Raw genomic sequence first — 14,296 nt, 5'->3', positions numbered from 1 at the left:
TGCTGCACACTTAGGCACAACCAAAATTAAACCTGGCAACAGGAGAGAAATTCTTCAGCTATCCCACATCAAAATAGCTGGTCTTCATGTGCATCCTACACCAAAATAGCTAGGTTTCCAAAATATTACATCAGAGGGTTTGGAAATTAAAGCCTTTATTTGCATAATATAAATCCACCTGTAAATTGCCTGTAGAAGAAACATAACATGCAACTGAAATAACATATATAATACTATTACTGTATTCTTCATGCAACACTGGCTGTCTAGAGCCTTGTCCTTCCAAATCCAACACTAGACAAATGGTACATCTCTAGAATGCTTTAGTCTTTGCCAACAATTACCTAAACAAATAAGCAGTGGATAATGAAGCTTAGCTATTACCTGCTATTATTGCACATCTATGAAGGCCCAAGAGAAAAGACCACCAGCTCCAGCCTCTTGACTAGGTAAAAAAAAATCATAACATTACATGGTTTTTCTTAGGTCTGTGGTACAGCAGAATAGATTTTACAAAGACACAAAGTAGAGGAAAGCAATGTAATTGATCATTCATCAAAACAACAGCAATAAAATACAGTGCTGGAAAATGTACTTAATAAGTTTTGTCATAGTATTTTGATGTTCTGCATTTTCATGACTACCACTAACTGTCAAGTGAAAGTTCCATGAAATACAATGACTCGCATAGATTAAATTCATACATCATATTCAATAACAGTTGTTTATACAAACATTAACCTCTGCATAGAGACTACCTTTCTTGATACAATGCCTCCTTATGTATAAACCCTGCTTTTATTCCACGCCCATCTGCATTTTATTAGTTATTTTAGACAGCACTTTACTGTCACTGGAGAAGTTTCAAGTTTAATCTAAGTCAACTTCTGCATCCCAGCTGAAAAAGTAGCAGCTATGAAAAGTAATTTGCAGTTAGTCACATCATCACAAGTTGGTTTACATTTACTCTATATGAAGTTAAATTACCATTCCAATGTGAAACCCAGAAAACTGGAATTCACTTATGACGAAGGCCTTGCAAAGCCTTTTTCAAGTTGTGAGCATGGTCTGTCCCATCTGCTCAACACATATAGTTTCCATCAGCATTAGAAAGCTGATGCAAGTCCTGATGGGGAGCACATGCTTACTACTGGAGTCTCCTGAGTAATCACGTATCATGAACAATCAAATGTAGAGTTTTTGTTTATTACTCTGGGTACATTCAAAATGTAGAAACTCAGTATGTTACAGTCCCTCTAACATCACAATATTTAAGGAGCCAATATTTGAGGAATGGGTTTCACAAACTTCTACACATGCCAAATCTTTCTCAAATATTGTATTCTCTACAAAATAAAAAAATTTCCCTATTTTTAAGAAGAAAAGAAAGACAGCAGTCTGCTCAGTTTGAATTCACCTGCACTCAAACTGATGCTGGAAATGATGGTACCTCCAGGTGCATGTGGTCTCTACATATGCTCAGCATATTTAACAAAAACTACTTCAAAACAGTGACAAGTGCATGCGAAGATCTGGAAAGTAAGCTGACTAATTTTCTTCAGTTAAATGGTGTTTCAAGAGCTTCAAGTATCCACTGCTCATCTGACTAAGCAATGGAGAGAACACAGAAGAGATGACATAGAAACAGAACAAAGGAAAACTTTTTTCTGGGCTTCAAACAAAAGAATTAATGTTTTCACAGCTTTTGGGGGGTAGTAATTGAGTCCCCAGACTGGAGGGGGAGTAATGGAGTAATAGTTCATCTTTCATCATTTGGTGCAAAAGCCTAGAAAGCTGCTTTCAAATGTAAGGATAATGCTCAAGGGCAATAGGACCAAAATTGGGGTGGTGGAGTAGAATGGAATGATGAGCAAGAATTGTGGATACATCACTAATAATACCAAGAAAGTACAAAAGGGAAAAAGACAGAAGGTGGTGGTTTAGATGGAATAGAAAGAAGAAGAGAAAATGAAAGGGACCTTTTTTTCCTTGCTCATCAAGCCTGCAACAATGAGGCAGGAAAAACAGAAACTTCAATTCTTTGCTGCTTCAAGTTCTATTGTTGGACAGAGCTAATGATGGACGTCTCACAGGTCATTCAGTCCTAGGAATGAACCAATTTGGAAAGTCACAGAAAAGCTTTCCTAGTAAAAGGCACCTGCCAACTAATAGCAGTAGTTGTGTCCCTGGAGGTTCAAAGATTTTGTTAAATTTTGGAATTTCTCTTAGCAATAACTAGAGGGTACTTCAGCACACGACACTTTTGGTATTCCAGTAAACAAAGTGACTTCAGATATAGAAGAAAAAATGTCTTTAAGTGCCCATTCTGTGCCTCCATAGTTACACTACACTAGCACAAATGTTATATGAAGCTTTACATACAAAAAGATTGTCTGCTGTGCCGTATAAAATTTTTAAAAATCTCTATTGTTTGCAAAAAACTATGACAAATTACTCATCACAAGCTTAATGATGACTCATATATTGGCAAAAATGGACAAAACTACAAATTGCTGATTTTTTATTCTGAATCTGTGTTAAACTGAAATATGTTCCTTTAAACTAAATAGGTTTATTTCAGGGATGTGGGGGGGATATAAGAGAACCTAGGACTTTGCAGAAATCGTTCTATCTTTTAGAGAACTTCAACTGATAAGAGTATCAGTTGAAGTCCATTTCCATGACTATGAGGCTACAAAATTTTATACCAGCTGGAGATCACCTCCTATACATTATTTTCTCCTAACAAGGAACATGCACTAGTTTTAGATTCAGAGTTAGGCAGAAAAAATAAAAATGAAACAAAGAGAGAACAAAGAAATACACGGTGTGACTTTTTTTCCTTTTCATGAAATACTTTCTTCTAATTAAGCTTTAATTTTGTAGGAAAACATCAGGGGTGTATATATTTAAAATTTCATAATGTACAAAAAAGAATTAGGACATGCAAAATCCTGTACTTTAATTTGGGGCATGAGAGAAAATCAGCCAAAATATTTGCTTAGCATCAGAGGCAGAGAATCCATGGTCCTAAATATTATATGGAAGAGATGGAACCAAACATAGTAATATTTAACAATAATATACTGTTAAATGTCCATGTACAGAAAACAAAACACAACAACAAAAAAAGATGTTGTTTAGCCATGCCTTAATTACTAAGCCATGTTTTTTAAAAAAAATGTAATAAGAAAACTATTTTTCAAAAGAAAGAGTTAAGCAACAAAGCTATTTATGCAGTTTTCTCAGCACTCAATATAGGACTAAAGAGCCTGCAATTTTCAAGGTGATTTGCAATTTCCATTAATTTGTTGGAGGTTTTGTAGCTCAATAATGAGACACTTTCATCAGTTATTAGTGAATCAGAGCTGTTTGCAGCTTTAATTCAAACGCAGTAAATACAAATGCAAATGTGCGCATGATTTTCTATTATTATTTCTAGAGGGTGAAAGAAGGCAAATGATCTTCAGGAGAATGGGGATGTTTATCATTACTTGCCTAAAATTGGTTAACAGCCCCATACCACTGGAAGTGAACTGGGGCTAGCTGGTGAATGCCAATATTTGGGTTCCGATGAACTGCAAATGGTCATTCAGGGATCGGTTGACGCCTTTACCCCCCCAAAACCTGAAAATCTAAAGATTTTGTCTACTTTAGGAAATGCTATTGCTGGACTGTCATAAAGATATGATTTTATTCACACATTAGCTTCTTGATTCAAGGGAAAATTTCTTGAAGTTTAGGATCTATGTTAATTCTAGTCTTTTAGATCCAGCACGTTAAAGTCCCTGCCCAAGTCTACAGAGTGCATCTACATTTTGGAGTTCAGATGGAATGGATTAAAATGAGACCTTAAAAGAGAAGATTTAACTGCATGTTAAGGTGCCTGAAAATGCAAATAGATATTCAGAATAGTTTACAAAGTGACCAGAGGGATTCCTAAAGTCTGTTGAAGCTGATATAAAAGTCAATGTCAACAAAATTTGATGTTACTGAAATCCCATTCTTTCAAAGTGTCTTTGAGCATCTACCTCTACAACTCTGGTCCAGAGCGCAGTAAACTTTTTTTTTTCCCCTTTCAATTAGCAAGTATAGAATATTTCCTTCTTTCAAACCATGCAGTTAATTAAAAAGAAGAAAAACATTTAAATTAGAGATGGGTAACACAGAGGTTCTACTCAATAGCCACTTGATGGCAGCGTCATGTGTAAAATCATTTGCCTGTGAAGTTAAAACTTTAAAGAAACCCCTTCAATAGCAGTAAGAAGCCAACCCAAATGATACTTTGTTTACTTCAGAGTATTACTCTCCCAATAGAAACTTTTTTAGTGATATTTTTAAGGTCAGCAACTAAATCAGTAAGTAAACCCATAACTATAATTAATTTTAAACTTCAGAAATGCTGCCATAAAAATTATTCTTTTTTAACCTATATATGAAAATTTTAATACCTGTTATGAACTTGATATTCATTCTAGCATGGTATTCATTCTAGTATAACACAGGGTTAATTTCTTTGGGAAGAAACAAACTAAAAGAATTCCATGAGGATTTACTAAGAAAGAGTTCATGGGCACTTTTAAAATTTAAGAGAAAAAATTTAATAAAAATATATGTCATTAATGTTACCAGCACAGTATTAATTCTGCAGCATATACTTGTGAGAGTGCTTTACATTTCCTGCCATCAAGATAATCCACATTCTTTGATCAACAGACACAACCTAATAAGCTTGGTAGAAGAGGGAAGGCAGTTCATGGAAGGATATTGGTCAAGTTCAAAGGTTTCTCTTCCACCCCTGGCTTACTCATCTGTTTGCACTTCAGCCTGGAGAGCAGACCCAGACTGTTTCAGCTGGAAAATGGGAGGGACTAGATCCCTGTGCTGAAAGTGAACAACCAGTTAGGATCTGCCTTTGCCTCCCAGGATGTCCAAACGTGATCACAACCAATTTCAGGCATTTTTACACTGGTTTGAAAGACAGATCATCCCCAACAGGTAATGACAGCTCAGCATATTGAAAGTTTTTGTCAATAACATTGCAACAATGCAGCAGCAAAGACAGCTCTGTGAGGAACATATTCTACCCCTGGTTTGCCAGAAAACATTTGTTTGCAGTACTAAACATGTATCTAGTGAAGAAAAGACAGCTGTCTTATTCCAGTCTTTAAAGAGTTAGGCAACTGCTTAAGTCTAAATACTGTCATTCTCTTGATTTATGACTGGAATTTCTATTGCCATTACTGATTATTCAATATACTGAGTGCAAGAGGAAGAAATCTTTCATGTGGTAAAACTAACAAAAAAAATCAATGTTCATATATTTCTGAGTTATAGAAACACTAAATAGCATCCTGAGCTGCTACAGAATTCATACCCACAAATTTTTTCAAAATTTGGGTAACTTCATTCTAAATGCTAGAGCTTGGAATGCTAGTTTTTCACCCAAAGTAAATTTTTTTGGTCAAGTTCTTAAACCTCTGCAAATATGGTTTACAATAGAGGCTGACAATCCATCAAGTGCAGAATGACAAACAGAAGCAATGTTTTAGATCTAAAACTAATGTTACATTTCTCACTACTTTTGTGAGTCACAGCATTCATATGGAATAGTCTCAATGGTTCAATTGTACTTGAGTTTTAAAATTAGATATATGTCCTAGGAATTTCTAGAAAATTTTGAAAAAGAAATTAAAAACTATTTCCTGCCATTCCTCCACCAAAACCATTCTGCATGAAATGAATTAACATAAAAAGAACCTAAGAAAGTGGTTCTCTGATAGTTTTATCAAACAGGATTCAACATACAATGACAACAAGATAAAAACACCAAACAGTTCTGGGACCGTTCTTCCATCAGTATCTTGAAAAGATATTTTTTAGGTTTTATGTGAACCCTAATGTATTTAAGCGTGACTTTCTAAACTTGATGTTTTATTTCACTTAAATTTATATTTAACTATAAACACTGTTTTATTTTATACCTAACAATAAACAGTTTGCTAAAACTGGGACTGGGAGGGTGAATAGAGAGGAAGGGAGGAAACAGGACAAAAAGTAGCAACTGTAAATTCAATTTCCAAACGTAGCATTACTGTGTTCCTTCCTGTACTGAGTACTGCATTGTATTAGTCTTAATTTTCATATTAAAAAAAAAGGACAAAAGACTACTGTAGTCTGAAAAATGTTATTTCAGGTAAACTAAAAGACTATGAATCATGTATGACTGAAATATGAATATAATAGCTGAAATTACTTCTCTTCATACATAAAAGAAAGTCCTGAGGCTGCAACTTTAGTGATTTAGTCAACTGCATATGATTTATGAACTACTTTTTTTAATGAAAGAGTCCACAAACCTGCTCCTTCTCAAACTAGAGGTGTAGGGGAGGGGTTTGCTCATTTATTAAGGGCCATCTACGTCAGTATGCAATTTTATAGAACTCCTTTTTTGTTGCTATAGGCCAAACTTAGTTATTTCACCATTTGGAAAATATATAAAAGGGGCATTGCCAGGATTGATGTATTCCTGACTAAATCTTATAAACATGGGGCGAGAGTCTATTACTCATCGGATTTACACTTTCAGCATGGTGGCAGACACAAAGGAATTGTCCTGGAAACTAAGAACCTGGAAGACCATTCTGCAGACCATAGTCAAGCAGCCTCCAGAGCTGACTGTGAATGCAGTACTGTGACAGAATACAATCAAGACCAATAAAACCAAGTAATTTCAAATTTTAGTGGTGAAAATGAGAAACAAAAGGGTTTAGTTTGTTTGCCTCTTCAGTTCACTCATGAAATTTAAGTTTATTCCTTGCGAATCACAAAGCTTTAAAATGGACCACTTTGGAATTAACAGCACAAATAATTGCCAAACATTGCAATAAATGGCAGTTCCATGTTTGCGATGACATTATGCATTTTGGTGGAGTCTGTACTGTAAGTGAGCTTAAAAGTATTTTAAAGAAGAGGTTTTAGGGATCTTGCTGCACAACAGTAACATTCTTGTTAATGGAAGGGAATCAAGCAGAGGGCAGAAGGCACTGGCAGAACAAGAGGTGCTGATTTTTGCAGCTACATGCAGAAAATGTAACCAAGGTACAATGACTCAAGGTGGAGAGAAGCTGGAATGGTGAAGAAGCCTGTGAAAGTGGAGCCTGAGTTAAGGTGTCAACTTCTAAAAAAAAATTATTTCCTAAAACATTATGAAATTTCATGTTCAAGTTCTGAGAAAATCTTGTTTTAACCAGTTACTATTATTCATCATTTTATGTGTTGGGAAATTTTGGAGATTTTGGGGTTTGTTGCTTTTTTTTAATTAAAATTGACATCTAGCTTTGAAGCTTTATAACGCCCTTCCCTTTACCTGCTAAGAAGTTAATATTTCATTTAACAAAATTGTTTAGATTTCCACATGAAGTTTCTTTCTTTTCTAGACAGAATTGATGAGCAATAAATACAAATGTTAAAGGCCCTATAGATATTTCTTCTTAGCACTGTTTCTATTTACTTATTTCCTTTCTTTATCAGTTCTTTAAAGAATCTTCTCTCTTCAAACAGTGTGAACTCCCTTAATAATTAGGTGGAAGTTGTTTTTATACAAAGGTATATAAAAGCAAACTGCACATGCAACTTCATGAGAATATATTTATATATAAAAATATATACAAGTATGTATATAAATATATATACATATAAATATATGTAAAAGCCTTCCTTATTTTGCTATCAATTGTTTACTTATCAACACACACACACAATACTGGGAAAATATTTCTATTTTTACTGGAACAGAATGGACAAAATGAGAAAATATGACAAAGCAAAATTAATGATTTTGTAAATTTCAAATCTACAATATCTTTAACAGATACATAGAATAGTATTTAAGATTAGCCAGGCTACTTGAGCCTACTTTTTTTAAAAATAGATGTAATTCCCAGATTTCCACTCTTTCTAACATGAGTCAAAGGAACACAAGTATCATATTGCACCAAATAAATCATAATAAATGCTTAATAGACAAATATGCTTGTTGTTTTTCCTCTATTTGTTAATGACCTCCACAGACTTATCTTTCCACTCAAAAGCTGCTGCTCTTATTCCTGACTGTACTTTTGCATTGAATTGACCTTTTTTTATCTTCATAAGCACTGCAGAGAAAATCTTGTAGCATGGCTAATAATGTTTGGTTTCAACTTTGATAGCATTCTCATAGTTTCTTTGTGTCATCTGATAACATATACATGTAGAGTGATTTTGCTACTCATGAACAACAAAATATTTTACAGAATAATCTAATATAAATATGAAACTTGTCCCACGTGTCTGTTGCTCTATTTACAAACCTGCTTTTTGTATCAAAGATCACAAGACTCACAAGGATTTGTCAATTAAGTGGTCATCTTTAAGGAGAGAAAAAAAAGTACTTCCCATGGAAGAAAAATTATACCAGAATAATTTTCCCCTCCCACCCCACTGCCAGCCTCTTATGAGCATACATGAACCATTCCTTAAGAAATAGTGCTACACTGTGCTGATGGTTCTGGCTGATATTATTCCTCAGGTTATTTCGAAACTTAAAGTGGAGACACTGCTTCAATGGGAACAAGGCACAGAAGGATTGAACCCACAGTAACACAACATAAAGAAGTGTTTTATAGAACTTAGGACTTGTTGTTTTGAAATACTTAGAGCTCAGGTACTACTAAGAGACTTCCCAAAACTTTCAATTTAAACTCTTATTTATCAAGATACTTTAGTGCATATTTTATAGTATGCAAGCAGTCCAACTAGGAAATGATTAAAAGCTGTCTGAAAAATATCTGAAAGAAATAACAATATTGTAGGACTCTGTCACTTTGAAGCTATTTTCCATTGGCCTGTCACTCCACGTGCCTTTAAATAGTCTTTCTCCATCTTTCTTGTGGGCTCCCTTCAGGTAGTGGAAGTCCACAATTAGGTCACCCCAAAATCTTTTCTTTTCCAGGCTGTGTATCAAAACATCCTATTAAATCTGGAATTGATTTACTTCAGTCCATTTTTTTAGGTTGCTATGCTTGCTATTCTTTTACTGTGTACAAGCAACACTACAACAAGCTTTGACAAAATGCCAGCTATTTTTACAAAATTTACAGAGAAGAAGAAAAATAGAGCTTTTGCTTTAATTTTAGGCATAAAAACACAAATGGAAATAAAAGAGCTAAATCTAAAACAGTCTACAATAAGCAGGAATTAAAATGTGCCTTTAGGAGCCTATTCCCTTTTTAGGGCTTACTTCTTTTATTTCTAAATTCTGCGTCAATGTTCTGTGATGCTTAAGCTAGTCTTTAAGTTAAAGAGAAATACACAACCAACTATTTTTCAACATATTAAATTATATTCTCTTGGAAAAAAATCCTTTCTATGACAGCACATAATTACTTAACCTCAGTTTCTTAAAGGGTAGAAGGAGTTTGGACTTTTTATTGGGTAACTGATGTTCTCTAGTATACCCGAGATCCCATGTACCACTATAATCTTGTGTGTCCTATTTCATAACGTTTCTAACATTATATGTTTTAAATCTGAATGCAATAGTAACCAAAGCAACTGTGTATGTTTTCACTTTATAAATAAGCAGACTGCTTAATTCAAGGTGTTATTAAAATAATTTTTAGCACAACTTTTTCATATCAATTTATTATGTTGACAATGTTCAGAGAAATGTTGGATCAGTCAAATGTTGGCAATAGGCTAATGGTTATCACAGCTAAGTTAATGTCAGCTTAAGAATGACATCAACATTTCTGTTTCCAAAACTGATGATGCTAATCAAAATGTGGAAATTACACAGCCACTGGGATGGATGGGAAAGTTTAAGCATGACATCCACAAAGTATGTGTTTCATGAGTGAAAAATTAAGGTTTTCAAGCAGCTGCTTGAATGTTTGCAAGGGGGAAAAGTTGATAAAAATCACATGAGGTGAAGCAGAGATCTCTTTCAGAACATATAATTGGGCTAAGGATGAAGAGAGACAGAAACAGGATTTTGCTCTGAAAGGAAGGGGAACAAACTAGGGAAAAGCAAAAGTAAAATTATGTCCAGCAGAAAAAAGTAAAACAAAAACTTACTTTGACATTAAAGAGAAGGATTGGGTGGCATAAAACATTGTTCTTTCTAGAACAGTACATGTAAGGTCTGAAAGGGTTTGATTAAATTTTCTTTTTTTTTTTTTTTCATAATATAGAAAAGAATCTTTGCAGGAATACTTGTTTTGGGAGAAAAATCAGCCAATGAGGTTGTGTAGTTCAGCAGTCATTTAAAGGCCAAGAGCATTTACTGTAGGTGCATCTCAGAAAATGGTTGAGATTTTCTTCTGGGACACCCAGCTGTGGCCAGTGGATTCTGATGTGGAAGCTGAACTACACATTCAGTGACTTACAGGTAAAACTATTGCAGATAATTTCAAATGTAGCACAGAAATAAGGTGAATACAGAGATAAGGGAATTTTGCTATAAAGAATTTGTACCTGTGGAGATCTCCAGGACCAGAATTGGAACACATCAATTGTATTTTGTCATATAATTTTCCATATTGGACAAAGCAAAGGGAAGGTGTGCTTGGCAGTAGAAAATACAGTCCATAAAAGGAAAGAAGTTAGGACATGTAATTTTTCCAACAGTAGAGACAGACTATGCAGCTAAGGGCCAATCCAAATATATGCACATGCAAAAAAATAATGTAACAAACTCTGCTACATCATGGGGCAGACACCTACACATAGTGAAAGACAATTCATGTCTGTGATGGCAAATCAGGAAGCATGCAAGAAGGGAATATTTCAGGAAGAAAAGCTCTTCCTATTGAGATTGAAGGATGTTGGAAATTAAGGGAAAGCTTTGTTTTAAAGATGAAAAAATGTAACTACCCAAGATACACATAAGGTAGTAAATACAGGGAATGAACCTAAGCCAAATGACCCCCTCCAAGACTGCACCCAGCCATGACCTCCAGTCAGTGGGATCAGAACAGAGCCAGACTGAAGCAAACTCCCTTCTCCCACTGATCCCTACGGTGGGGGAAGTAGGATCCTCAGCACAAACTGTTTCACTCTGCAGATCAGGTCCTATTGCTCCTCACTACTTGCTAATGTAGACATAGCCAAATTATATTTATTTGGAGACTGAAGCAGGGCTACATATGGAGAATTTCACCTTTGACAAGTACTAACTTCATTTACATTAACACCTGTCTAGACTGTTTTCCTAAGTATAAACATAAAAATCTCCTTAGCGTATTTGGCCCCTTCTTACTTAATTAACCATATGTGACGTAAAGTGATACAACCCAGTTAAAGGTATGTCATTGTTGATAGGATCAATTACAGTCAGACATAAGTATTCATTGCTTATACCATCTGTGCTGTACTCCTAAGTGCAGAACCTTGTCAATGAAAGTATACACAGATTAACCGTATTCGCTTTCATTAAAAACCACCAATCTCGTTTGTCAGCTCCAGGCACTTTCTTTTAAAAAGTTGCAATATTATAATGCACAGTCACCTTCTCCTTCCAGCATACCATGGCTAGATAATTTGAAAGGTTTAGCATAATATTTGTGATTATTCCTCGTTTTGAATGATTTTATTCTTAACTAGTGGCAACTGTCCAAGAGTCTTCCAAAACTCCACTTATATACCAGCCTGGGAAATCATTGTGGTCATAGCAAGGAAGTAAATCTTGACTGTTCTGTTACTTGTTTATCAACATCTTCTAAGGCTTCTGGTTTTTGCTGCTTTTCTTCAATAGTACAGGATCTGATCATATCACATTTGAGGAGGAAAAAGCCCCTCAAACAGTAATTAAAGACTTGGAAACCTTCAGTTGCCATGTATTTATGCCTACAGACAAATACACACATGTAGAAATACTACAACTAATTTCATGCCTTTGATGTTGGCTGCAATGAGAATTCATAGCTAGATTAAACTAATATTCCTGAAGTTAATTAACAATTTCATGGATTATACTTTTACACAAAAAGCTATATGATGTGTTCAGCTCTATAGGGTTTGGAATAGGTCTTATTTTCATTCCTATCATTACAATGAGAAAATTATTTGTATTAATAGTATAACAGTAAGACAGGCAACATAGTCTCTGGATGGGTGAGGAAGGGGTTTAAAGGACCAGTTTGGAGTATGGGAAAAAGCTACATAACCATGTATGTTTAGAGATCAAAAGTTCTAAAAGCAAGTTGAACCACTATTTACTTTCCCCCCAGAATTAAGGAAAGAAATTGATGGGTTAAAATATGTTTCTAATCAAGATCCCTCCAAAGATGACAACTTCAAGGAAGATTAGGAACCAGTGTTCTATTGTTAAATGGTTACAATTAAAACTCTAATCAAAACAGGTCACATGGGAAAATAGGATGTGCATCTAAGTGCATTTCTCTCTTCTAGAATATTTGAAGGCCACACTTAAGGATCCTCATGGAGAAAAGCAAGAAGGGATACATAAGATGCACTTCTATTGCTATTGTTTGCATACTGGTTTTATATCTCTGTGTTTAATTTGGACAGGATTTAGAGGCACACCCATGTGGGAAGAGTTTAGTCAGTTTAAAACCGGAAAAAGGCAACAAACCAACCAAAACCCAACTTTTGGCTGATAAGGACCTTTCCCTGTGTTTATTTTAAAGTAGGTCTAAGGACTTGGTCTCCTGAGATATTAAACAGTGCTGATGAGGATACTGACCAAAAGTTAAATAAATTAATCTGGAATAAATAAAATTATGGAGAATAATATGGTAATTAGAAAATGAGAAAAGATAAAACAATACTAATTTAGAACTATGACACTTACTTCTTTTAAAAGAGCTAAAAGTAAATCACATTTTGGGATGCTGGGAAGGACATTTAACAAGGAGATATTTATTTGAAATCTATGGCTGGGTGCCTAGAATATTATTATAATTGTATATAACACAACTGCTGCTTACAGCACCTTTTAAAGACAAAAGTAGAAAAAGTAATTTTGTAAAAAATAAGTTCCTCCTTCACCCACCCAGCACCACATGTAAGTATTTTAATGAAGCCCTTTTTATGAAATGGTGGTATGTGCATGATTCAGAACAGAAAACATTTAGAGTAATTGCCATAAAAATTTCTGAATTCACTTACAAATAACTATAAATTTTTATATACTTTAGTAATATTTTTATATGCCATATTGACAAACCAAAACCTCACAAATCTCTACGCAAAAGGGCCTGAAATTCTCTTCTCCTTTTGTTCCTTTTATTCATAATCTCAAAATCTTGCCTACTTTTTACTTATAACAAAAACCATATGTAGCTTGTTCTATAGGAGCACAGATGATATGACTTTCACATTAATTGCTGACAGATACACCTTTGAAGAGGAAGAAATTTTTGAATCTCATCTGGAGGACAAGGTTGAAGCAAACTAAGCAGAGAGGTTTGCTGTGACACCACCAAACAACAGTTACATGATTATGTGGAGCTGTCAGAGTTGGCAGGTTCAAAATCCCAGTACAGACCCAAACAGCTTGCTTGATTTTTGAAGCCAAAGAAATTACATAACAAGAATTTTGTTTGTGCTGGGAAAATTTTCTCTGTACCCTTTCAGGCCTTCCATGAGTATTTTTCAAAAGGCAAGCAGTGGCATATTTGTCTTGAGAAGAAATTTTCTTACATTACACAAGCCAAATGCACACATCTGAAAGCAAAACTCATCTTCTGTGCAGTGTAGGCATACAGACATTATACAATGTGTTATTCTGTTAGAGATGCTCCATGGCAAAGGATGTAAACATACCACAGTCTGTGCTGGATGGATTCAGAAATGTACATTTGAATTAAAAGCATGCATTAATTAATTAATTTAATTTTTAATACTTTTTAAGGTTTGGGATCTGCAAATTGGATGAAGGCTTGCAGCTCAGATGTCTGCTTGAAACACCACAGACCAGAGATGGCTATGAAGGTTTTAGGCTGGAGAATGAAGAAAAAAGTGTTAGATAAAGGTCTCAGAAGTTAATAGTGGCTGCTGCAACAGCAAGTCTCATCACACTGCCTTGCTCCATCCTTTTCTCCTCATTAAAGACAGACTAATTGGAATGTAGTACAGCATTGGTACAACTGTAGTAATTCTGTTGTCTTGCTCTAGGAAACAAACTTTATCAACAAAGGAAACTAGAATTCTACCATTCCTTTTCAGGTTACATCTCCTCTTAGGAAATGCCACCAAATAGCTATTAGGTGTGTTATGCCACTCATCTTTACTT

The 14,296-nt window shown here is 34.8% G+C and overlaps 1 protein-coding gene across 7 annotated transcripts in view; it reads right to left on the bottom strand.

Annotated features, from left to right (window-relative positions):
• LOC108446061 overlaps positions 1 to 14,296 on the bottom strand; it is a 238,112-nt gene that overhangs the window by 201,725 nt on the left and 22,091 nt on the right. For 2 of the 7 annotated variants that reach the window (XM_017731531.1, XM_017731532.1), the window contains exon 3: positions 385 to 445. The exons of the other annotated variants lie outside the window; for them this stretch is intronic. In XM_017731531.1, coding sequence (XP_017587020.1) covers positions 385 to 445 — 61 coding nt within the window. The remainder of the gene's footprint in view (positions 1 to 384; positions 446 to 14,296) is intronic. 7 annotated transcript variants of the gene reach the window in all.

The sequence above is a fragment of the Corvus brachyrhynchos genome, unplaced genomic scaffold, assembly GCF_000691975.1.
Source record: "Corvus brachyrhynchos isolate BGI_N302 unplaced genomic scaffold, ASM69197v1 scaffold152, whole genome shotgun sequence".
Lineage (NCBI taxonomy): Eukaryota > Metazoa > Chordata > Aves > Passeriformes > Corvidae > Corvus > Corvus brachyrhynchos.
This window is presented reverse-complemented; position numbering and strand designations above follow the sequence as displayed.